Genomic DNA, 27,470 nt, shown 5'->3' on the forward strand with positions numbered 1-27,470 from the left:
TTACTCACCGCCCGGTGCCCGCGTAACCTGTACCGTTCGCGATATAAGAAACCCTAGACGTCACAGTGCAAGCTTAAAATACGACGCTCTTATTGGTCGATTTCAAATTACCGCGCTTTTGTATATGAATTATTATTGACTATCTATATTTTAATTATATTATTATTATGTTTAATTATGTGATAATTATCACTTAATCATCATGTTATTATCATTGTTATTATTGATTATCACTTAATAATTATATTGAGAAAAAATGTCACTTACTTTTTTAAATAATATTTGTACATTAAGTCATCAAATATGAATCTTAAAAATATCATAGATAAAATAAATATAAGTAATAGCGAATTTCGTTGCGAATTAGTAGATATTATTAAGAATGGTGTAGAAGTGATACGTTGTATTTTAAATACTGAAGATGATGTTGACATATTTTTTGCTTTATTCAAAGAAAAAAAGTGCCACTAATTGGATTGTTCAGGGACAATTAAATAATCCAGTGAGGTGTGTAAAATATATAATGAAGTATATTTATAACTGCTGATATTTATTGTTACCATTCTTAATATTTAGATATGCTTAATGATATTTTGAATGTCAAATTTTAAGACAGAAATTACCACAGTATAATTACTTGTTAGTAATATCTCTGAATATTATAAATAATAATGATTAAAATAATACAGGTAATATTCATGTTCATACCAAATAGGACTGGTAATAATAATTTTAATATTATCCATATGAAATGAAAAACAAATAGGACAGGTATTTAAATAATTTTACAATAATTGTATCTATGTTCTAACTATTAGGTATATATTGAAATTGTAAATTTTACCTAGTAAGTATTATTAACTATTAACAAAAATGAACAATACTGCAACAGATTAATCAAAACAATTAGGACATTTTTTTTAAGAAACCCTAAGGTAACATTATCCTCATTTAAGATTGTTACAAACATTTATTTTTCAGTTATTGACAATTTAAAATTAAATTATATCAATGAGCAAATAAATGAATACGTAGATAACGATAAAACTTTATATTTTTAACACATACTTCTGAAAACTGGATTTATTCTAAAAATTGTAATCGCCACTAGTTTTGATGTCATGATTACGTTTACCAATCAAAGTAAGTCTTGAAGATAATGTAGGTATAATTTTAAGTGGTCGAGTAAAATAATGGTGATATTATGTAAATCACAAAATAAATATACAATATTTTAGCATTATTCTGGACAATTGTTCTTATTTATTTTATCTATGATATTTTTAAGACTTTTGATGACTTGATGTACAAATATTATTTAATTTTAGCTTAACATTTCTTATTTATTTCATCTATGATGATAGCGCAATAATAATAATAATAATAATAATAATAATAATAATAATAATTCATATATAAAGCGCGGCAAATTGAAATCGACTAATAAGAGCGTCATATTTTAAACCCGCACTGAGACGTCTAGGGTTTTTTTATATCGCGTACCGTTTCCGTACACGATACAACGATACCATTACCGTGTTTACCGTACACAATCGGGCAATTCAAACTCACTCGTGAGTTCTCTTTTCTGGTTCGCATATTGCGACTGGTTGGTCATATGCGGTTTCTCGCCGCCGGACACGCGTATTTCATAATAGGTACATCGTCTACGCTTACGCCGTTCGACGAACGCAATGACAATAATCGTGCGTACTTAACATCCTACATGTTATTATCCCTACGATAATGGTAAAATTATGATGTAAAAAACAGTTTTACTATAACGTAAAGCGCGCGGCACGTATACAGACCGCGTGGTGGCAACAGACTAGGAAAATGGGCGTTCGTTCATGGCCACGAGGATGACGGGGGTGGGGTGCTCGAAGTGAAAACGAAACGAACTGACGACGATGTCTAGAAACAAAAAACGGGACGGGTGTAACAATATTCGCCTAAAGTAATAATAGTATAATAACACTATTATGTCCTCCGGGTCCCGCGCTCGTACAGCAATACAACCGGCACGGGTTCAACATGGGTGGTATGCGCGCAACCACACCCGACGAAATGTCGTTGCACAGGCCGCCGATACCATCTGCCGGGTTACACCGTTTGGATCCCCTCTTCCGAAATACTTTCCCCTCCGACGACCCGATGTTTCCGTTTTCGACCCCGTTTGAACGTGGCACCTTCTCCCCTTAACCACCTCCTCCGGGCGCGCCGCGGCACTTATCGTCGCCGTCTCGCTAATACATGCGCACCGTATAACATTAAATATAGGTATACATCGGGCACGCACACACGCACGCGCACGCATACCGCTAACCTATAATTTGGCTACTCTAATCTGGTCGGCCGACCGTGGCCGACGATAATAATTAAACTAACCCGAACAATCGTACCGGGCCGCAGAGTGTTCGGTCGCGACCGAGGTGGCGGAAAGGCACGTATTATGAACGTGGAGAGGAGCACAGCGTGCGCAGAAGACCGGAAGTGCGTAGGTGTGGCTCGTGGCCCGACCGTCGACGGTGCAGTTGTGCGATCGTTGCCGGAAACCAAGTGTCGGACGCGAAAAATTATCCGGTGATATCCATCTACGACGGGTTAGTGTACCCCGTCCGACTGAGGCGCGTCTTTCAACCGCGTACAGCGTTTTTCGATGAGACCTCTTGATTTACGTGTCCGCGTGCATGGGATCCGGTCGATGGGACGGGAGTTCTTGAGAGTTCTTGTTGGCGCACGGCCGAAGAAATCCTAATGAGTTCGACGGACGAGGAATAGAAAAAAAAACCACCGCCGGCGCGTGGCTAGGCGTTTGTATCGTACCGCACCCTTGTTTGGTTCGCACCGAGTCCGACAGATAGAGATACCTTAGCGGACAAGGCCGTTGAGGATAAGAACGTGTCGGCGAAACGGAACACTCGCGCAAGACTTTAGACGTTTTCGCGTTCCGGCAGCTCCGGGGGTGGGGAGGGCCTGGTTTGGAAAATCGTGTTGATTGTGATCTCTAGGCAAGAGGCATTACGTGAACAGCGATCGAGGGATGGTGTGGGCGGTCATGAGAAGACACGGGGAACGTAAGTTGCAATCGATTCGGAGGAGAACACGCTAACCGACGAAAGAGTCCGAGGGTCAAAGTCCTCCGTCCGTCCGAACTCCCGTCGTTAAAATACGCGCACCTAAACCGTCGTCGTAAAACTACGTCAACAACAACAACAACAACAACAACAACCACGTGCGTTCTCGTATACGTAACGGTAATAATGTTTTATGGCCAACGGTGGTGCGTACGAGCGCTACGACGACGACGTAATGTGTAAGATCGAAAAACGTATTTTATATTTATTATCGTTTTATTATTATTACCGTTATTATTTTTTACGACTGTTTGCAAAGCGGTCCTCGGCGTCGATGGACCCGGCCTAAGGAGAATACCATTGTGCCAGGTTATGGACGTTACTCTTACTACTACTACTACTACTACTACAACTATACATCATTATATTATTATGTGTACGCGAACGCGCGCGCACACACACACACACACACACACCATTACTTGTGAATGAGCAAGAGTGAATAAACGCACGCGTACACATACATACAAGTTGTTGTCCGGACCGGGTAATAAAAACAGGCCATTAAGAAGCGAAAACGGCAGTTTAATGGGTGTAATTTACATTATTATTGCCCCGACCCGGCAGCCGCCCGTGTCGTCGTCGTTGTCTCGTCGTCGCTGCTACCGTCGCGGTTATAGATCGTACCGTTAGATGACGCCCCGAAAATCCAGCGATCCGGTCGGAATCGCGTTGGTAAAATCCTCAACGGTAGATAGCGCGCGGTTGTCGGGGCGGCGACGAGTCGGACCGTCCGTTCTCGACAACCGTGTCTTCACTACCGCATCGATAAACCGTCCAAGGGCGATTGCGACATTTTTAATTCTTCTACTGTTTTTATAACTTTTGAACATCTAGTCCGTTTAAGTATGTAAATAGCTATCTTAAATGCTAAAATCTGGTTAACATTTATGGGAGGGAGTGAACTCCTTATAGTACGTTCAAGGATGGGATGGGTTGTAAGTTGTAAATTTGGATGACTATTGACCGGATCATTTAACCTTCGTTTCGGCGACACTGCTTGGTGATGCGCGAAAAGATACGAGAGGGTAATCGGGATTAAAACACTAACGGCTGAAAATGCAAAAATCGATGTAATTGAATTATTAAATTATTTATGAAATATCTGATAACCATCACTAGGTTTGTGGAAATGGCTTTTTCGTCAGACAAGTTTTTTAAGACGTGAGTTCAGACTTACAAGTTTTCTTATCATCTGTTGAACTAAATTTCTGAAATAAAGTATTACCAAACGACCCCAACGATCACATTAAAATTAAATTGTAAAATTTATGTAATTTTTTTTTATACATTGTACGACGTATACGGATTAAAACTAATTTTATAATTTCTTTTAAATCCTATGTGAACATAGGCAATTTGATAGTTGGGGGTACTTAAAACAATGGTGAGAGGTCAAGGGTAAGTGAACGAAAAATGATGAGAAACGCCTTTGTAGTTTATAAAAAGAAAAGTATTTATACCGTCCTTAACGCGTTTACGAAAACTAATGATACGATTTTTGATGGACGTGTTAAATTTTACCAATACCGCGGAGAATCAGGGACGGACTGGGTGGGTTAATGTTTCAAGCCGGGAATTTTTTTCGCCAGGCCAAAAATTAACAGGGAACCAACGATTTGGTCATAAGTAGGGCTCGGAACTTAATGCACCTAAAAGGTACAATATATGCATGCACTTATATGCTTAAAAAAGTAAAAATATCCTCTAAAAATATGCACTTATATTTTATTTTGTACACAAAATTTTCATTTGCACAAATATTTTATAAAATTATAAATATAGAAAAAGCAAAGTAATATAAATAATTCTGATTTTTAATTTTTAATCATAATTTAAAATAATAATAATAATAATAATAATAATAATAAAATAGCATTAAATATGTTTCTTGAATAAAACAAATGCACTTGTAGAATGTTCAATAATCATTGAGTTATTTTCCTAGAAAATTATTTATAGAAAATCATAGTATTTCAATAGCAGCTGTTCCTATCTGATATTTGTATAATAATTTGTTTTAGATAAAACTAGCTGTAGTTATAATTTATAAATATATATAAGAATATATATTTATTAATCAATAGGGAAAAAACATTGTATTTAATGTCAAATGGAAATTAGAAAAATACGATACAAGAATATCAAGAAAATTCTTTCAATATGAATGTATTTATTTTTTTAGTTTTCGAATTTTCATACTGAATCTTTAAAAATCATAAAATATGCTTTAAAAAATGTAAAATCAAGATGTATGCTCTAAAATCTAAAAATCACTAAGTATGCAAAAATATGCACTAAAAACTTTTGATATGTTTTTCGTAGTGTCTTGGAATGAATTTCTAACTCACTTAGCAATAAATCCAATGTTGCAAAAAAAGATGCAAATGCAAAAACTTCCGAGCCCTATTCATAAGTATGCAAAAATAATAATAATGATAAAAAACCATTATTATTTAATAAATATTTTCAACATTTTATGTAGATATATAAAATTACACATAATATATAAGAAATTTTTTTTTATAGATACAGTGTACACATTTTAATATAATACTTATATATTAAAATTAACTCTAAATATAATTCCTTTTTTACATAATTAGGTTTTTTTTTTATAACTTCACTAGGTTCCCCATTTCTGTCGATTAAAATATCGTAATACTATATTTTTAATTTCTTAAATATTATCAGGCCATTTAATCTATTATTGTAACGGACCACCGGGTTTTGTCCCGGTGTCCCGCCAGGCAAGCCCGCCCCTGCGGATGACTTAAACATTTCGCACTGATTCGGGTCATCCGTGTGCGTGTTCGGGTTAATCGAAGTTGTGGTTGTTTGTGTATTTAACTTCCCGCTCGCGCGCGCACAAAAACATTTTCCCAGCGACATACGGTTTTCGTATTTATTATTTTTTTTTCCATAAATATACTATCTATTCGCCACCAGATTAATAACGCGGAAAGGAACGAACGCGCGCGCGTTCCTAACATTTCCACGTCCATTCGAACGCCGTTCGCCATGCCGTTTACCCCGCGCACATATTTAATATAATATTTTAATCGCGTCGTCCGTTTCGACCGCGAGTCGTTCAATTATTATTCATCAGCCGGTGTGTTGCAGCAGCGAGCGTTTTAATGCGCAATACTATAGCCGCCGCGGACTTTTCTCCATTCGGATCGGACAACTGCACGCGTAGGCATGTCCCTTGCAAAAATGTCGAACATTAGCATAACCATTATAATATTATAATAAGATGGCGTATTTACAGTGGCCATGTACACGCGGGGTGTCCATGTGTAGGCATCGCGGGTAATGAAATCGAATCCTGTTCCACTGCTAGCGGCGAAACGAATATAACGTCAAACGGACGTACGCGCTCGATTTTACATATTATTATATTACCGTCCAATCAAAACTGTACGTGTGTGTTTATATACTCGTTTTGTTTATTCGGATGAATCGCGAACGGCATGCACTGAAAACAGGTTGTGAATTTCGCGTAATCGCGTGTTTCGACTTGTGCGCGTCCGCTCGCCCAATTCCAAAAGCGTCGTATTCGGAAATTCTGGTTTTTAATTTATTTATGATTTTCCTAATTTCTAATCCGCTAGCATTATCTCGTCCATGTCGTACATGTATTATAACGGTTGCGACGACTGTTCCTCTCGCGTGATATTGTTATTTTCACGCCCGTAACCTTTCGTTCCGCAGCACGGATCGCATACGCGGCCAATAAAGCCACGGGCCCTTATGACAATAGCATAATAAAATATATTTCGATACCGGCATTTCTTTAGCACACATCCGTAGAATAATACTTTTTTACCGGTAACTGTACGTGCATGCCGTACGGTACCTTTGGCTCGGGTGTGCTGCTCCACAGGTATACACGGATCATACGCAATAATGTACGTCGCGGCGCGATAACAATCGAGACCTTTTTTTTAGTTTTTTTTTTTTTTAATCGGAGGAATGGAAAAAAACCTAAACACAATATTATTGCGGAGAGTTAAAAATTTGCTCGCGTATTGATATCGAATAAAAATTCACCGTCGGACGTCCACCTTGGGTGGTCACCTGCTGATCCGCAACAGCGACCGGCCGAATCACTGCACACACGCGCGTACGGATACGTACACACGTACTGCACGCTCGTATTCTTTGTGAGACGTATTATGGTACGAGTGATAGGTTAGTGTTAGTGAGGTTTATGGTTTTATTTTTTTTTCTTACGTTCGTACGGGCCTAACCTCTCTGGGCACTGCTGTAAAAACAGAGAGTTGAAAAATTAGTATTTTGATAGGCGTCCGCGCCCGTACACGTATACAGTGTATTGTGTAATATGGAATCGGGTGGATCACGATTTTCGGTTTTTATCTCGCGATGTACCAACGCGCGTTTTCGTCCGCCAACGAACCCGCCGGACGACGCCACCCCGGCGATGTCTCCTCACTACCGCGTACTATCACACGTTTCCACAGCACTATGTTTTCGCGGACGCGCGAAATGCGATTCACCAGGTAAATACCATAGCTGTTATGTTTGTAAACGAAATGTGTGTTCGTCAATTCGTCAACGAAAATAACGTATCATTTTCAATCGCGTTTCGCAGTACATTTTTGACTCGAATGTATCATTTTTCTCACTTGCTCGTCCGTTCCGATTAGATCACCGTGGACCTTGCATTATTTTATTTTTTTATATATTATAACAAACGGGGAAATAACCTTTACTGTGTTGACAGTAGTTGTGTACAATTATCGTTCTATTATGAATAAGGGTGTGCAGGTATGTGTTTCCAAACCATGAATAGAACAATTTACCTCGAGAAAGTCCATACGAGAATCACACAAACACATATACATACAATGCAGTGGTATACAAGTATACGTGATTATAGCAGAAACTCGAATCAATTAAAAAAAGTGTATTATATTGAAAAGTAAAGTTATAACTTTAAGACTTTCATAATATAGTACCTACACGTACTCGAATAACTATCATAATCGAACATACATGCTTACACATATCACAAATGAAACTAGTTTTACTGCGACTGATAATTTCGTTATAGTGAATTAATCGACAGAAAATCGACGAGTTTCTATGCGTGGTGCTTGAATACCATAAATACCACATTGCTGGAAGAAAATAAAAATAAAAATTGTTGGACTGTTGTAATATTTGCACAACCATTAGTTTGTGTGCACGTGTACGTATTATGATAGTTCTGTTGGCACAGTTGAATATTTATCCGATAGACTTTCACGCAGATCGGCAGTCGCAATTCTCGCTTCATATTTTTTGCACGATTCCGTATGTGTAAATATTTATTATACATTTCATTTCGTAGCCATTACACGGCTTCTTCGCTATTTTATTGCTGTCGCTGCAAGAGCTACCACCTACGGTTAAAATATTATACGATCGTCATAATAGTATACCTTCATTATGCAAGCATAGTTTCAGGTAAATTTTTTACGGTTGTTCATTTAGAATTAGGGATTTCGTAAACGACAAGGAGAAAAAAAAAACTTGTTTGGTTTTTTTTTTTAAATTTTTTTTTATTCGATATTTTTATTATGCGTGAAACGAGTCATTTGCACTGAAATTGCAGTAGTTGTAAAGAGCGAGTGAACGAGAGAGAGAAAGAGAGAGGAAACATGAAGAATGCACATATATTTACTTAGATTAGTCAGTAGTCGGTCGTTTATTTCCATAACGGTCACTTGACCAATAAAACATGTAATACCGTACACTACGTATATTATTTTCATGGTCCTGATGAGACGCGTGGCTTACACTATTATTATTATACACTTATACAAGTACATGATATGTATGTTATATGTATAATAAATAAACGGACGTATGATATTCCATCACCACCAGAATGTTGTCAGTTGTTCCGTGTACATTTAAGCAATATCGTTGATTGTGTGTGTGTGTGTGTGTGTTAAACAGTGTAGTTGCAATCAATTGACCTCAATGATCGGCTCTGACAATATTATTATGCACACGTTTGATTCGATCCGTACTCAGGTTAGCCTGTTTGATAATATACTGTAGCGGTGCTAATATAACGGTACACGTACACTGTGGTCACAATACGTTTGCAATCGGATTTGTATTGCATTCATTGTTGCCGTGTACGCGAAAAACCGTATGGTCCGTGCGGTACCTCACAACCATGTAAATCAATGACGGACAATTAATTTAATAATATAAATAATACCGATTACGCTGTTACATCTTACCCGTAAATTCAAGTGTGCGCGCGTTTATCAAGTGAAATGTTTGCCTCTCAAAGCCGATACGCAACGAACTCGCGCGGACGTTCACAAATATAGGTAGGTGAGTATTTATTTTTACGATTCGTGCGCGCGCTTGTGTATACGATATATTAATGATACTTATAATATTCTTGCTCGTATAGGACCACAGTTCACTACATGAACAATTATACACATTCGAACGGACTTGTGTTTTAGATGTAGATATTATTTACGAGCATGACTAATTAAATCGTTAAAAAGAACATATCATAAACTGTTATTATTAATATACATAAACTTCCCGGGTGGCGTGCATAAGATGGTACGTTTAATTAAAAATTAGTATAACATTATAACGAACTTTTAAGGTAACTATTCGTTGCGGAAAAAAAAATGCTTATCTATATAATTAGTCGTATAGATTATTTATTATTTACTTCAAGGTTGAGAAATATAAATAATTCTACTAAGGTAGAATATTTATACAACGTAAACACCCGGAAGAATATTAGAATATATTTTGGAACGAATTAAAACAAATATCATCGCACTATACCAACAGTTAAAAGTAGTTGTTTTCGACAAAATACTACCGTTTACGGTTGTACAATTTTTGTAAAAAATACGTCTTTGGTACTCGTGGAGTACGCATTTTCGATACGCGACATTATCGCATAAATACGTTGGGAATAAAAAAACTGGGGAAAATAAGACAAAACGTCTAAACGTCCGATGCGTATAACGATGTGCTCGTATTAACGTGTAATTGATGGGTAAAACGATTTCTCGTGCGCGTGATCGAAAGGTTAGCGCGGACAGAGTGCAGTTCATCGCGTTTCCTCGGGTTAATGTCATTGTAATATTGTACCGCACTTTTGAACCCGTGCGGAGCAAAGTACGTGAATCTCTTCGGGAAAGAGCGTTTTAAACGGATGGAATTATTACCACGGGACCACTGTAATAACGTGAAGTATTCCGATGTGTTTTCGACGACGGTGCACGACGAGACCGCAACAATAATGGACTCGAGAAACCCCATCTCCCACCCTATTGTACGATACGGCCGTTAAACTCCACCACCCGACGACGTTTACGTTTTGATCGGCGCATATACGTACATGGTGGACCCCTATTATTTTTAGTTCGCGCACCAGACTGATTCGGCAACGATTCGGGTAGTAGGTGTACAATCGTTTTCTCTCTCCGAGATATATTGCTGTAAAACAATTATTATTATTTATCGTCATTGTGGTTTAATCGAAAAACCGCGGGCCTCCCGGCGCATGTAAATTTAACACTTAACACGATTGAAATTAATCGTGCGCATAAAGATGTTTGCATGCACCGGGTGCAATTCATTTTACGCAGTATTACTTTAGCTTATGTGTTAAAAAAAAATCATTAATAGTGCAGTATCGCATTAAAAAATCATCAATCCGTATATACAGTCAGCTTGTACCAACGACGTTTAATTCTGTGTCCGCAGTGCAGTCCACAATATGAATATATACATGTACACGCGCGCGCGTGTGTGGTGTGAAACTTTTCGAAAACGTCCGGGAACGTAGTAGTATCACGTGCGTTGGAGAACGGGGTGGGGACGGGAAATCTTTTTTTCTCTCGACGAATATCTAACAAAGAGAGAGAGAGGAAAAAAAACAAGCCGTTGCACGGGGTAAAAAAGCGTCGCGTCCGGGGCAGCCCTCCAGGGCTTAATTGGATTTTGTTTCTGGCCCGTGCCAAAGCGACGGTCGCGGCCATGTTTGAGTTTTCATCTTCGTTGCGTGTTGTGCGTTCGTTCGTTTTCCACTTGCGCGAACACGCATTCGGTGACCGCGGAGAAAGGCAACGGTAGCGGAGAGGGCTGATATATCAAGTATATATATATATATATATATATAAATATAGGGGAGCGACGTTTTCCCCGCTCACCCTTTCTCTCCCTCAGCCCTGATCGAATTTCTCTCTGGTCCACTCCACCGCGCTCTTGTCGCGTTTTCACCCGCATCTCCCAGCCCTGCCGCGCGTACACGCTGTCGAGCCCGAGGAACCCAAAACCCGAGACCGGATCATCGATCATCCATTAGGTTGACATTCTATTGCGCGGACCGTTTATCATTCGCGCCCGTATTATCTTTGTGTCAGATTTCCTCTCCATGACCCCACCTCTGAAACGCCGTGCAGTGCACTGCAGTCGGCCCGACAAAATCGTCGACCCGTTAACCCCCTTCACCTACTCCTTACCGTCCGTTCGACGAGGACCTTACAAAACCCTATACCATAACGTGTGCGTATTTTATATACATATATTAACATACCATATACATAAAAAATATATATATAGTATATAAATAAGAACGTGCACATTCTTCAAACGTTCGAGAAAATTGAATATATAGTTTTTCCAACAGTCCTTTTTTTGCGTCATCCCTTTGGAATTCTCGAGTAATTAATTCCAGAGTTTTCTTTTAATCGTGTTCGCCGCTAGTGAGTGTCGTATTGTTCACGTTTCGTAAACGAAAGAAAAATAAAAAATTCGACAGATGAATTTTTTCAGATTCCGGTTCTTATTTACAATTGTTTTATCACGCGTGTGTGCAGACTTCAGATATACGAGACGGTATATTTTCGACGAATGAGTCGTATCGAATTATATTTTACAACGATTATCATTATCGACCGTCGGGGCTAATGTGTGCGTCGAGTTTATTTTTTATTATTTTTTTCCATCGGCCGGTTTGCATAGCTTTGCTCCGCGTGTACGCCCGTGTAATAAACTATAATATTATTTAATATAGTCCTCCGAGACTGCTCCTAAACAACATGCGCGCGCGTACATGTCGATCGCCCCTGAAAATTTCTCTTTCGTCCCTGTGCACGTGTGTGTACATGTATGTTCTCCGCGCGCCCACCCGTGTTTTTCTATATAACACCCCGCCAAATGTCGGACCCAATCAATTGCCAGTTCAAACGTCGATTCCCGGAGGACCGTCCCTTCCCTCCCATGGCTGAACGTTCGCAATGGAAATACGAACGTATGCGTCATGTTTCCGGTTACGCGCGTACTGCTTCTGTTTCGAAAATAATTAAATGAAATATTTTTGGAATCCTGTTGAAAATTCGTTAACCCGTTAAAAATATATAAGAGGTGTTATTTTTATGTTTTGCACTTTTTTCTTCTTTTTTTTGTTCTGGTATTCTTGTACATTTGCGTAGGCGGATACTATTCAATATATATGCATGTATGTATTATATACATTATATGTTATATTTTGTATATTTATATAAACAAGACAAGTGGACGGTGCATTCCGTAGAATTAAAACACGTAAGAAATTTCGTACGGAAAAAAACCTAATAAATTAATTTATTAATAATGGTAATTGATTTACGAGTTGACTTTTCGAATAATAATGAAACGGATGACTGTTTTACGTTTACGCAACGAGTCCTAAGAGTCACATAAATTTTTTTCTTTCGTGCCCTGTCGTCGTCGTTATATGTGGATAAATCTCAAAAAATACAGTGACACTTCACATTTGTTTGTAAACTATTTAAAAATATTTGTATTTTGATCGGAACAGAATAAAAAAAAAAAAAGAAAAAAGAAAAAAAAAAAAGAAAGTTTGTGAGAGATTCACGCCTGTACATAAATATACACGCAAACCTATACAGGCTACAGTTATTCGCATTTATTCTCCACGTGCATTATGCGCATTGTATGTATTATTTATTGTGATGTGTACGGACCGAGTCGCATGAAAAAATGTTAGGTCAATAGGAAAAAAAAAAGAAAAAAAAAAGAGACGATTATAACGAAACACGCAACATTGTTCGAACCGTACAGTTATTTTTGAATCATATGCCTACAATACACGCATGGATCGAGTTCCAAGTAGGTATTCATTCGGGGACCGTCTGTGGAAATCCGGACGTGTCCTTTGCGGGTTGCATCACGCGGACGTCTAGTCATTGTGAAAAACGCGTGGACGTGACTGCGGCATTTATTTTTCTATAGGGCTCGTAGACCCGTACCGACCCAGTGACACAACTGTATTATCTTACGGATAGAAGAGAGCGGGCCCGATAGACGGATAAAGAGACCCGCGCGCACCTTTGTGCAGATCGTAACGGTACCGTAGCTATATTATTGTTCGCGGTAAGAGTGTTTTTTGGAAAGCGACTTAACTCACAGCATGTTTGCGACCCACAAAAACGATATCTGATCCCGTGTTTTCTGCTTTCCTCTCAGTTCGGCACAGGCCTCGTATCCGCGTGCACATGTCCGCGACGCGACGACAATCATTGTGTTTCGCAACGACTCGTACGGCGTTACCGTTGTTTTCGACGATCCGCGCACGCGAAGTGTTCAACGCGAGTGCGGTGACTGACGAACGGCGCGCGCCGACGGACACATCGTGCACACAGGTAAGTGTCTCTGGACGAATGTTTGTTGACTCCATACATCAATCTCGTGTACTGTAATTGTCGTGCCGTATTCGTTCGGAAACGTGTTTTGCACGGACTTCGATTGCGCGTACCCCGGTCGTGAAATCCAAGGCAGCATTGTTGCGTGATCGGGGGACCACATAAACTCGTATTGAACCGCGGCGCGTTTACATTTTTCTTCTCGTCCAAAGGTTAGGACTAAGGTTTTGTTAACGGTTTAACGAGCTCGGTGCGTACGGTTTTTTTCCGAATAGCCCGCCGAGGCGCTATTCGACGGAGTTGTGCTGCGGTAACAACAGGTGATCAATTAAAACGTCGACAAAAAACTACTGCCAACGTGACTACGAGATAAAAACATTAATTTCAAACGGAAAACCGACCAAGAAAAATATTTATTAGCGTGTGTAAATGTGTACGCGCGGACGACAGAGTTATTTTGTCGACTCGCAGTACGCACCGAACTACGGACGGCGGTGGTGGGTGGTGTTGGCAGAAAGAGGAAATAGATGGGAGGTTTTTTTTCTCACTAACTATACACGAATATTACGGATGAACGCCAACGAGATGGCGTTAATGAATAACGTAGCGCGTTTGTCCCCCTCCGTTACGTGCGTGCGTCACGTCACTGCGAGCCTTCAAAAAAATCGTGTCTTTGACGAACACGTGTTGTCTGAAGAAAATCAAACAAAATAACTGGGAACCATGTTCGTAAATGTCTGCAGCGAACGGTAAATATGAGTTGCCGTAAAAATATAATATCGCATCGAAACGTGTATTGCTCCCCGACGACGGCGACGGCTGAACGCGTGCAAACAAAGTATAAATAATAATTTTTGAAAATTGAACGTACTAAATTGAAACGCGGACGCGCCCGAGCACAATTGAATAATTATTACGTTATTGAGTGAAACGTTGAAGGTTATGAACACACAGTTTTTAAAAGGGCCGTCATCCGTGCAGTTTAATAAGTACAAATAGATACTGAAAAGAATAAAAAAACGTAAACCTCAAATGTATATTTAACGCATATGCGTACGTATATATACATATCTTACTGTAATATATTATTTTTCTCCACACAATATAACTGTAATTGATTTTTTTTTACCGGTATAGTTACATCATGAAGGTGGTATACTAAATAGAATAGATATGGTATGTGCGTTAAGACATGCGTGTATACGGGTGACATCGTCGTGTGTACGAATCAACAAATATAACAAGCGCGTTCGTGTTGTCGTTTATCTTGATTGAGTGGATAGGGTCATTTATTTCCACGCCGATTTATATATAAAGAATACTAGTTTTTCATCTCGTTAAGGTTTCCCCTAACACTCTCGCAGTACATCTATATGCCGTGCTGTACACTTTCCGTTTTTCCCGAGAGACTTTCCTGCCTGCGGAGATCCAACACCGCCATCGCCGGTTAAAAATAATTTCCGGCGCGAGAACTTTTGCACACGACGCCATAACCTTTTTATCGGTATACACCGGCGGTGGTAGCAAGCGGCGGGCGGACGAAACGCGCGCGTGACATTTGAGCGCCGTTGAACTTTTGCTTCGGTTTCGGGTCACCCGTCTTTCCATTTTCCCACATCTCCTGCTACTGCCGCTGCTTATCCTCCCCTCTTCCGTCCCGACCATCCAATACCATCGTCGTTGTCATCGTAGTAGTAGTAGTAGTAGTAGTAGTAGTTGTTGTAATAGTACAGTAGGAGACCCTTCGTGTGTGCAAGAGAAAGAGACCTCTTTCGTTTTATTGATTTAAAAGGTTGGTAAATTTGTGTTCGTGTGTGTGTGTGTGTGTGTGTGTGTATGCGATGGTGGGAGAGTGTATATGAGCAGTAAAAACAGGACGGGTGATTGTGTACGCAAACGTGTGCGTGAGAGAGAAAGAATGCGTGTACACGAGAGGACTCTAGAAAGGAAATGAATTCCTCCGACGAGTCTTTCCCGCGTGCGATTACCGCCGCAGTACTGCCGTCGTGTATATAGGATTACGTGCGCTTCCACAGCAGGGGTGGTCGTGTGCGCCCTTTTCCTGCGGCCTTTCCCTGCACACGCCAAATGTATACAATACCGAAATCCCCTTCTACCAACTCTGATACAATGCTTCGGGAGGAAAGGAATAACCAATGACAAGTTATCATGCGCCACGTCCAAAACGGGGTCTAAAGGTTACCGCCAGCTATACGTTTGTTTTATATTAGTTGTACGTATTTACGGAGAAGCAATGTCGCTGGAGAGCTATTTCTTCGTAGAAATGGACTACGTGCCTAATCGAATTTGATATTTTCCGTCGCTTATGACGTTCAAAATTATTTACTGGCGTAGAAAGTTCGAAACATAAGGTTTTACATAATACAGTGTAGAATCTATGTAATTGAACAATAAATTCGTTTTTAAATGTTGTACGCAAATGTTAGTATTTTTACCCCTACAAAGGGAATACCTTATATAAACACAAGTTTTGTACAGACAGGTTAATCAACCATCAATGTATTCGAATTATTTAATGATAGAGCACTCTATAATACCAATAATTATGGTGATATTACTAAATTACACGTTTGAGAGCAATCGAAAATCATTTGGAATAAATCAAAACCAGTTCGGTCTAGTAGATAGTACCTGTATAACCAATATATGGATAATGGAATAAATATTATTATTATTATTTTTATTTTTTTTTAGACACGTACGGTAATTTTCCATTTAGGTTACAAGTCGACGTGGAGTACATTAATAAATTATTTACCCTCCGGGATTTTCAATCGAAAATCTTCGAGGATGAATTATGAACTAAATATGGTATACTGCATGATAGGATTATTAATTGGTTACGAATACATAGATTGGTTGATTTTAATTTGTGCGTGTGTCAAATATCTGATGTTTTAGTTTTATGAAATTCGTTTTCCGTTTTCGACGAGATAGTTATAACTGTTTTCATTAATTTTCTTTACGTATACGGCGTATTGGTATGGTGAAAAATAATGTAGTTTTCATTCGATACCGAATCAAATTTCCCCATTAAAAATTATTATAATCATTTGTTTATTTGTTGCCGTTGTTGGCAAAGATTTATGATCGGGTTTTCAGGAAATTTTAGTTCTTTGTTGAATATTCTCGTGCTGGCGTTGTCGCCTTCGAAAATATTGCCACGCTAACGGCGAGCACCGTGATATATTTTTACACGGTTAATGGTTCGAAACTTTCATCTCTTCCCTCTATTCATTAAGCATTATTAAAACGCAAGGTTGAACCTTAAAAGGGTAATATTTTAGAGTATACGGTTTTTAAACCGGGATTTGGCTGGGGAAAAAACATACGTCATCCACGTTAAGAGACAAAATCCTTTTTTGCCAGGGTATTTATTTTTTCGTTTTTTTTTTTTTATTTTATTTTCATTTTATTTTATTTTATTTTTTTTGTATATTTTACCGTGACCCAAAAGGAATAAACGAACAGAGGAATACGCCACACCCGCATAAACTGGTGGCGGTGTGGGACGGTGCGTATAGTTTTCCCAGTAGCGGTGGCGGCGCCTTGTTAATCTCCTACGCATAAGGTCCGTGGACGGATTTTTATTTCTGGATTCTCTCGTACGGGATTCCTGCACGTCCGGGCGACACCTCTAAATTTAGGTTCTCCTGAAAACCACCCGAAACTCAACCATAACCAAAGAAACATGTGTAGTATGTCGACCGAAAGCACATAACTTCACATATACGCGCACCACTGCGGTGACAAACAAATACACACATGTACTTATACGTTTCGTAAAATATCGTTAAAATTAGAAATGGGAGCTACCACATAACGCCGGGTCTGCCAAAATCGGCTTAGTTCACCGCGGTTCCCTGTTGACGGTTGGACATTTTCGAAAATCGACATTTTTTTCCAATTTGATGGTATTTTCTAGTATTCAAATCTGGACGTCTTCCAAGCACAGTACTGTGTACATCGCGTTTTCGACGACAACGTAAATGTATTTTTACCACACACCATTGTAATACTGTAACGCATTCGTATTACACCTTACAGTTAGACGGCTCCGGACGTTACTCATATCGATTCGGTATACACGCGCATACACATGTGCGTAAATAAATACACGCGTGTGACATTTTGAAAAGTTGTGTTATTGTTATTTTATTTTACATATTTTTTTTTATTTATTTTTTTTTTTTTTGCGATAGTTTGCGTATCGATCACCGACTGACAGATTTTGGCGGATACCCAAAAAGTTTTCAACCCTCCCCTGAAAAACGTGCGCGGGGACAAGACGGTGACAACGAGCTCGGTGATTTATGGGGCCCAGTCAAAGTTGCGCGAGCGTCCGTATATTTAATTTGCGCCCCCTTTGCCGCTGCCACCATTGCTATTACCAACAAAAACGACGACACGGCATTGGGAAGAGCGGCGGAGGTTTCTCTCTTGTCAATGTGCACTCTCCTCTCGCATATTTACGACCCCAAAGTTCCACACCCACAATATCCCTACCCCTTTCCTCGCCTTGAACGCACACCACGGGTTCCCGATATTATTAGACAACCGCCGCCTTCGCCGCCGCCGTCGCATTATTATTATAATTATTAATTATAAAAGGCTAAGTTAAAAGGGTATTATGGGGGAAAATAAAATTCGCTTTTTTTTTTAATACACGTATTGATTTCTTACACAGGAACGTATAAATTATACGTGCTTTATTGAAAAACATATTGCGCATAAATGTCCGACGTAATAACATCACGTGGTGATATAAACGGATTACTAATAATAGTGTAAAACGGAAAAATAAAAATAAATGCTACTGGTTTTATTTAAATTTATTGTATCGTATTAAACTGTGTGTATCATAATCCATATGTAAAAATACAATTAGAATATATACGATTATATGAACGTCTATAAATTATGTAAAATCTATAAAGTAAAAAAATTTAATAATGTCAAATTTAATTCTACATGAATATTTAACTTTTAGTTACGTTTAGTAAACAATGAGAGTACTTCGTTCTGTAGGATCACATCGCACCACATGACATCGTGAAAGAAATGTCTGGGTCGTTTGTGAAGAATTGAGCAATAAAATTGTAAATAAAAATATAAAAGTCATACAAAACATTATTATATATATATAAAACGTGCCTACCATTCATGTATGAGATAGTTTAGGGCAAAAGAACATTTAGAGCGAATATCGGTTCGGATACCGTTTTACAGCCACCCAAATACTGTAAACAGCTTTATTGTTACTGTTTGTGCATAAAATATAAATATATACTCGTATATGCTTTAAAGAAACGTATTTATACGTACAAATATGTATATTATGTGATATAGTTTTGCATAAACGACTTGAGTGATTTATCTCTGGCCCATTGTTTGTGTTCACTCGTAGATTTTGGGAAGTTCGTGTAGGTACGGTATATGTGCGCACAATGTAATATAATATATAATTGGTGAGAAACGCGGGTGAATAAAAAAAAAAAAAAAAAACAATGACTCGTACCGGATGAGGACTAACTAACCGGATAAGGACCCAACTGTTGCTAGCGTCGAATTTGTGCGGTGTACGCGTTCCTTGACGGTACACACATACATTTATAATACACATATTGTGTACACTATATCGTTACGTGCGAGTACGCTTTTGAGCGAGAAACGTGTACACAAACGTTCATGTTATGCGCCTATGCCGGAGAAGAAGAAATCAATTCGATGGGCGTGTAAAAAGTACGCGTAGTTGTTCGTTTCGGGCGTGTACACGTATTCGATGTAATATTGTTATATCATTGAAAAAAAAAGTGACCTTCCGACACCGATGGGCAGCAAACGCGGTTATTATTTTCGAACACGTTTAGTGCACTAGCTGCGCGTACGAAAATAACGTAATTTTTTGGCGCGAAAAAATGACCTTTTTGAATTCACGTGAACTCTCATCGCGCGCGCGTTTAATCCCTCTCGCCTGCGTGCAATGCGCGCGACCGTGGCGTAGCTATTTTAATTAGTAGTCACCGCCGCCGCAGTGTTTTCGACGTGTGTGTTCTCGACGCCCCGCGCAAGCATTATGTACCCGTACGCATCACACATACACACACACACACACACACACACACACACACACACACTCACACACACACACACGCACACAATAAGCGCTGGGTCGATAAATTATTTACGTCAAAGCTCTCGAGATTCGTCATGACTTAACGAGACGCATGTGGACATTTTCGCTTTGATTTCGCGCAGACGGTAACAGAAAAAAATGGAAAAAAATAGCAACATATGTATTCATGTTCCTGTGCGTGCGTGCGTGTTATTAAATTAAAATTGGCAATAAATCGAAATCGTCCCGGGTCGGTGTTTTCGAATGATATCGTTACCGGCTGCGGCCGAGTGCTCGTCGGTATATTTTATCGTTTGCGCCCTGACCGTGTAGAAGCGTCGCTGCAGGTACGGATCATTACGTATGTTCTTCCAACGATCATGCACGTTATATTTATTATATTAGCCGATTCCGTTAAACACGATCATTCAAATCGTGGCACATGCGTGGTGTATTTTTGAACCCTCCGAAGTCAAGCTCAAGTTCCCAGGTCCATCCCGTATAATGAAATACCTGTTCGTTTGTCTTGAACGGAAAAACCATATCAATTTAATAACACCGTTTCGTTTTTACCACTACTTCGAAGAAATCGCAATCAAATTACCGTTTAAAACTGTTATAAGAATGTGATATCATTTTATTTTGCAGTGTTTATTACAGTAACTGATCATGTTAACAATGTTTGTCTTGTTAGTTTTTTTTTTGTTATTTAAAAGTGATCGCTAACGCCTATATTTAAGGCTAATCGTGGCTATGAGATCATATTATAGCTTCATAGAACGGTAGATTGAATAAAATTTAATTAAAAACACCATGAGTCCAAGCATGATATAATATTTTGAAATTATTGAAATATAATGTAGCATTTTATGCACGAATAAAGTAATATTATGTGAGTTATAGGCAGTGCGTTTTTGTGTTGCCATAAAAATGGGTTTTTTCGTGTTTTATCATTCAAATGCATATTACACTATGCGTATGAAAGCGTGTGTACGGAATCGCGTGTTGAGTCGTGCACGCAAGATTCTACATGGTTGTATCTAAAACGTATTTGAACAATTGTTTTTATTACAGAGGAAAACTATCATATACGTACAGATACTATTAAACAGTTATTATGATTATGGTTTAACCAAAAAAATATATTTATAATGTTTTAATTTTTAATTAAATTAACTTAAATGGTAAGAAGTTCATAATGGGATACGAATTACTTGCAACAAAAAAATCGACAAGTACCTTGGGCACAATAAATATTTGGAGAAATTTTTTTGAACTATTTTACATTTTATGTTAAGTTTTTACATTGTTCGTACGGCTACATAATAATACACCAATCACCATTGGTATTCCATTTGTTACGAGTACAGATAATTATCATTCTCGAGGTGTCGACCACTGTGTACAATCTCTATGTAAATATATATGAAAACAGTGAGACAATAATCGTATTCTGTACCGCACACGCAATTTTTAACTTGTACGAGCGAATCATACAATTATTATTATTGTAGATTCATGTTAACCGTGTCTGACGTTCTTGGTAGTTTGCAATATGAATAGAATATGAAATATTTTATCAGTGATTTATGAATACGCACGTATCCTAGTTCTACGCGTTTATTGGTCCGATAATAAAACAATTTTATTAATGGATAATAATATGAAATTGTATTGTTGAAAAAAATTGCGATGGGGGGGGGGTGGGCCTAACTCCTAGGTCGGTGGCAGACAGAGCCGGTTGATCGGTGCATTTATTTTTTAAACTTAAACTTTTCCACAAACACTATTATTTTACTCGCTGTACACCGCGCGCGTACACGTATTAACTGTTACGGTTTTCTGCGACCATCATAGCCCATAAATCGTTCGCATAAAATCATAATACGTAATAGATCATATCGAGTCTATTGTTTTCGAACAAATCCTCTGCGGGCCAATCGTCGAATCGTCGTATGATTTATCTGTTCATTTGTTCCGTTCACGTCGGCCTACACGTTTTTCACCGCTTTTCGCGATCGTGGCGGTCCATCGTCTACACGTTTCTGCTAAACGCTCATAACGAAAATGATAATGGTGATGATAACAATAACGAAATAAAGCGATACGGAGAGTGTTATTACGTTTTCGCGCAAAACCGCTGGTTTTCCGACCGCGCTCAGGTTTGCAGTCGTTTTCCGCCGTGGTGAAGGGTTCCCATTGAGAAAACCGAAACGCCGGGACGCTTTTTTCGATGGCGGGGAGGGGGAGGGGTGTGGGGGTGATTTCCGCGCGTGACTCACGCGGGGCCGCCACGTACAGCGACCGACGACGACGGGTTGCCGCGACGCGGTGCGCGCTCGACGCGCCTGCGTCCCGCCGACGTTGGACGTACGACGCGCGCGCCGGTACACGAGGGGGAAAAACGCGTCGGCCGAAGCTCCCGAGGCCAGTGTAATCGTCGCACGTATCCGCTACGCGCATACATTGTGCTTGACGCGATTGGAACATCGCGCGCCGTTTTCGTTTCTCGTTCACTCGCCGTTCGACCGTCGCCGATAACCGAATGTCGTCGTCGTCCCGTTCTCGCGGTCCGTTACTATTGTTCGTCACGCCTGGCGTTTTCATTTCGGGTTCGTTTTGATTTTTTTCTTTTTTTTTCTCACTCTCCTCCACGATTTCTCTGTTCTCCCTGTATTCTCCCGAAGTCCTGCCGCGCACGCACATTCAGTTCTCGCCGAGTGTCCGTAACCGCCATGACTCGCCTGTAGTTTAGAAAACAAAATATGAAGGTAAGCCATGTGTCTTCGGCGCTTTGCACGCCACCCGGTTCGCCGCCCCGTTTGCACGTGCCCTTCAGAAAATCGCGCGTTGTTGCTGACCACGGTACGAAACGATCGAGTACCCGTCACGCATTGACGTGAACTCCTCTCACTTTCGTTTTCCCGTCGTTCGCTATGATAGTAACCTTTTGGCACCGTTTTTCGCGCCGTCGCTCGCGTTTTCCATTTTATTTCAATATCATATTTTTTCCTCCTTTTTTTCCCGTATACACGCCTATGGCGCGCGTTTCTGAGTGTACGTATGTAAACTCTGGTTTGGGACGAGAACGTGTACAGCACCCGACCTTGGTGTCCATAGGGGAAAAGACGCGTTCTCTATTGTTCGGTAAAGACTAACGAAAAAAGATGAGCACAGGTGGACATTCCTAACGTCATTTTTTTTTTACAGTTTTTTTTTTTTTTTACATGATTTCCTCCGTAAAAACGCGCAAGTCGACGGGTTCACCTTTTGCGAACGTTTTTTTTGCCCACTATTTTTGCAATCCGTTTTATTATGCGCTATGTATAAAATATTACACCACGTGCTTAATCTGTGTTTTTTATTTCGTATTGTCCGGTCAATTTCAATTTTATATTCTTCGATTTCTGAAAATTCGAATTGTGAAATTTCGTAAATATATACCATTTTTTTTTTTTTTTTTTTGTTGTTCACCTTTGTATATTTTTTTATTCGTAGCATTATTATTTCTTTCTATTCGTGGAATAATATTTAGATTTATACTGGTACAGATAACACATTTATTGATTTTAATATCCCTGAGACATTTTCTAATGTTGTTTTTAAGCATGATTTCATATAATAACAATGAAAATAATTATAATTTTGTACGTGATAATCGATTTACAAAAACTGTTGATAAATAAAACAATTATTTCATAGTTCATAATCGTAGTCATATTTTTTTCATAACATTATATAAAGAAAATATCTTTATTAGACAAAAAAAAAAAAAAATATTGTGAAATGATTGTTTATTACTTACTACTTAAAATATTTCCACATGGTTTTGGAATAATATTTTGACAATACATATTGGCTGTAGACCGATTTGTTAGGGTTTAATGTTGTTTTGCAAAATGAATACAGTTTTTTTTATATCAATGTCCCTTAGTAGGTATGTGTATAAAAAAAAAAAATAATAATAAATGCCTATGTTTTGACGTCCCTTTATCGGAACATGCCGAAACGTCAGCCTCACAAACTACCGGAACGATATAAATGACTTGGCGATAAATATAACTACGTGTTTTTTCTTTTCTTCCTTTTTTTTATTTTATTTGAAAACCAATAAACATATGGTTTTGCCACAATAGTCGGTGGGTTGAACAAATTGCAACGATCTATTTTGTCACAATATTATATAGGTACCCGATAAAATAATATTAAGATAAAAAATGTTTAAAAAAAAAAGCAACACGTACCCAAAAGTTTTTAATTGTAATTTAAACGTCAGTAGAAGTTCTGCAAACGAGATACGAAAATCCAGAAAGTGCTATGTAGGGTTCTTTATTTTTTTGGCTTATTTAAACCGACAACGATTTATGGGTAACGGTATTAAATCTAGATACCCTTAAGGTGTATTGACACATTTTGTTTTATTTTTAATTCCAAATTGACGGCAAGAAGGCTCCAGCGCCTCGGCAGGGGGTATATATATTGCGGCCGTCCATCACGCGAGCTTGTCTGTTCCTAATGAATTTTTACACCACCGCGGTAACCGCTTCCGGGGTCTTCGCATCCCTTGGGGCGCTTCTAGAAGCTTTAAAACCTAAATACCCTTATTCTTATCTCCCTTCATTCAAAGTACTATATTTGTCTATCGTTTTTATTATAAACTAACGCATCATATAATTGTACAGTTATATAATGTTTTGAAATTATATTAATAATTCTTTTTTACATTTTTACAGGTAAGAAATATTCAGTATATACTTAATGAGAAAAATTTATGACGAAACTGGTGAGTAATTCTGTACATATTTATATTGTAATTTGCATAATATCAAAAAACACGTTCTAAGTATCGCAACGACCATCTAAAATATTGGCAATGCAGCATGATTTTTCGTTTTCATTTTTCGATTATTTTCATTTTTATATTTTAATCATTTATTAAAATGAAATAATACTCTTATATATTTATTTACTTTTTATTTACTTCAAGAATATCAAATGAACTTCAAAGAACATAAGGAATTCATATACTTGCATAGGAGTATGTTTTAAATGATATTTCTTCATATATAGTTTACCAAAAAAATATTATAATATAAACTAATATATATGTTTGCGTGTATTTACTCAAATATAAACTTATTTAACAGAAATTAGCACATAGCAATTTCAATGTATTTACATGTTTTATAACTTATATGAAATACTTGAAGCATTTCATTTGAAATAAGTAAATAGTATAAAGTACTTTTTAATATGGAAACTGGAAACATTTTGTACATTATGGTCGTTACTAATATATTTAAAAAAAATAAAGTTTCACTTTTTCGTAGCAATTTTTCTAATTTAGTTTTAAAATTTTCTTTGATTTTTTTTAAAATTATGAATTTTCATAGATGTGTATTATAAAAATTTACCTATTGTTTAGGAGCTTAGGAATAATCTAATAAAAAAGTGGCCAATGTAAATGAACTACACTATCTAAAATATAAATAGTTACCATATAAACCACATTTATTTTAAATTTTAGTATACTTTAATTTGTGATAAATTACATGTAATAATATTTAAAATTTAAAGTTATATATTGCATAATTAAAAAAAAAAAAAAAAAAAACAGAATGTGGATGTTATAACCTACATAATATTGTATGCATACATATCCAAAATACCTTAAAAAAGATATAATATTTCAAATTAAAAAATGTTATTACAAATATTATGTGATATAATGATATAATGCTTTATAATGATCAAATAAATATTCGATGCTCTCATAGCAATCAATTTATTCTAATTTCTAATTAATGCTGGAAATAATAACTATGTGTTAAAAACCATTATCGAATACAGTTAGTATTAATTTTTACACTTCTTTTAAAATTAAAATTTGATGGTTTTGTAAATATTTTGAATATTTTTAGCAGTTCTTTTTTCTATTTAACATATTATTTAATATTCTTTATGTATTTTTTTTGTACATAATTTTTATCACGCTACTATATGTATATGTTAATGTTTATTGTTGAACCATTAAAAAAAAAAAAAAAATAATAATAATACATATTAACCATTTCAATTGCAATATTTCAACGTATATAGTGTTTAATTAAAAATAATTAATACTTTAACCTCCGTAACTCGAGGAGTACATTATTTGCGGTTTTAAATTTCGTATGATAATATAATGTATCTAAATAATACATATTAATATATGTATACAATTGAGATTTCGGCTATATTGTGTATTCGTAACGTGTAATTCAATTTGCAATTTTCAGCCACTCATATAAATGTAAACAGTAACGCAGTTTCCCCACAACGTATGAAAACTTTTCATATTTGTTATGAACTAATAACACAGGTATTGTTACGAGCTACTGGTTTGTAATACTACATACAATGGATTTTACAAGTATGAATAGTTCACAAGTTGTAAAACACGAAAAACCCGTTCATTTATTAAATCTTGTAAATTCGTGTTAATTGTGTAAAGTTCTTAGCGTACAACAATATCGGCAAATAAAACTTGGGATAGTAGTTAAAAGTTGAACGATAATAAAAATTATAGCGATAGTATGAAATCGTGTTTTTGGTCACCCTAAGGCTTTAGCAGAACCGTAACAAATACGCGCGCAGACGACGTCGTTATTTTCGGAGGAAACCTTAATATATGTGCGTGCGGTATGCAATGAGCGTTGTCTGGAGCAGTAAAAATAACAATAATGTGTACTTAGGCGCGTAAACGTATACGTAAGTTCCCTACAATACGTACAATACATATTGCATGTTATACGGACCTGTTGCGCGAACAAATTTTCGCTGTTTCTACGATTCGTCTGGATTTATAGTCTATTTACGTTTTATATAAACTCGCGTCGTGTAAACCTTGACTCGTGCTGTTTAGTTTTAGTGATCGATCGTACTGCAGTCGGGATCAGAATTTGCTGTACTAAATCATATCCGATACCTAGGTTCGTTTAAACATTGTTCCGACGAAAGTTTTACGGTTTAAAAGTGATTAACCGACCAACTGACTTCGACGAAGACGACAGTTGTTATTACGAAATGCGCTATCGCTTTGTTTGGCTCCCGGTGATGTCAATAATGTCGTTTTCCTACTGCCGCAGTAGCGGACTACGTTCTACCACACCACATCGTCACTTCGCGTAACTTCGGACGATTATCATAATGTTACGAAACCGTTCGTAGAGCGTACCCTCGAAACACTTAGCATAATCCGTTTTCAAAATGAATTTGTTTTTTCGTGCGCACGCACAAGATACGAAATGAGTTTTAATATTATCGTATCGCATCGTTGCCGTTGTCGTCATCGCGCGTTATTATTATTATTATTATTTCCAGCCGGAGACCGGTGCGTGTGAAACGGTGTAAAGGAGTAGCGAGCGAGCGAGTGAGAGAGATCGAAAGAATGAGCGAGAGAGTGGGAGACGCGTACACACGCACGCAGGGTTGCCATCGCCGGTCGGTCGG

General features: G+C 37.8%; 1 protein-coding gene across 4 annotated transcripts in view; it reads left to right on the forward strand.

The window, feature by feature from the left end:
* Nucleotides 1-27,470, forward strand: part of LOC112682094 (mucin-7) — a 132,827-nt gene that overhangs the window by 71,004 nt on the left and 34,353 nt on the right. Inside the window, exon 1 of one of the 4 annotated variants that reach the window (XM_025552570.1) lies at nt 13,658-13,843. The exons of 2 other annotated variants lie outside the window; for them this stretch is intronic. In XM_025552570.1, coding sequence (XP_025408355.1) covers nt 13,697-13,843 — 147 coding nt within the window. In that variant the 5' untranslated portion in view covers nt 13,658-13,696. Of the gene's footprint in view, nt 1-13,657; nt 13,844-24,722; nt 24,763-27,470 lie in introns of those variants that run through there. One more of the 4 variants, XM_025552571.1, reaches the window with a different exon arrangement.

This window comes from Sipha flava, unplaced genomic scaffold (assembly GCF_003268045.1).
Source record: "Sipha flava isolate LNK unplaced genomic scaffold, YSA_version1 1_pilon_pilon, whole genome shotgun sequence".
Taxonomy (NCBI): domain Eukaryota; kingdom Metazoa; phylum Arthropoda; class Insecta; order Hemiptera; family Aphididae; genus Sipha; species Sipha flava.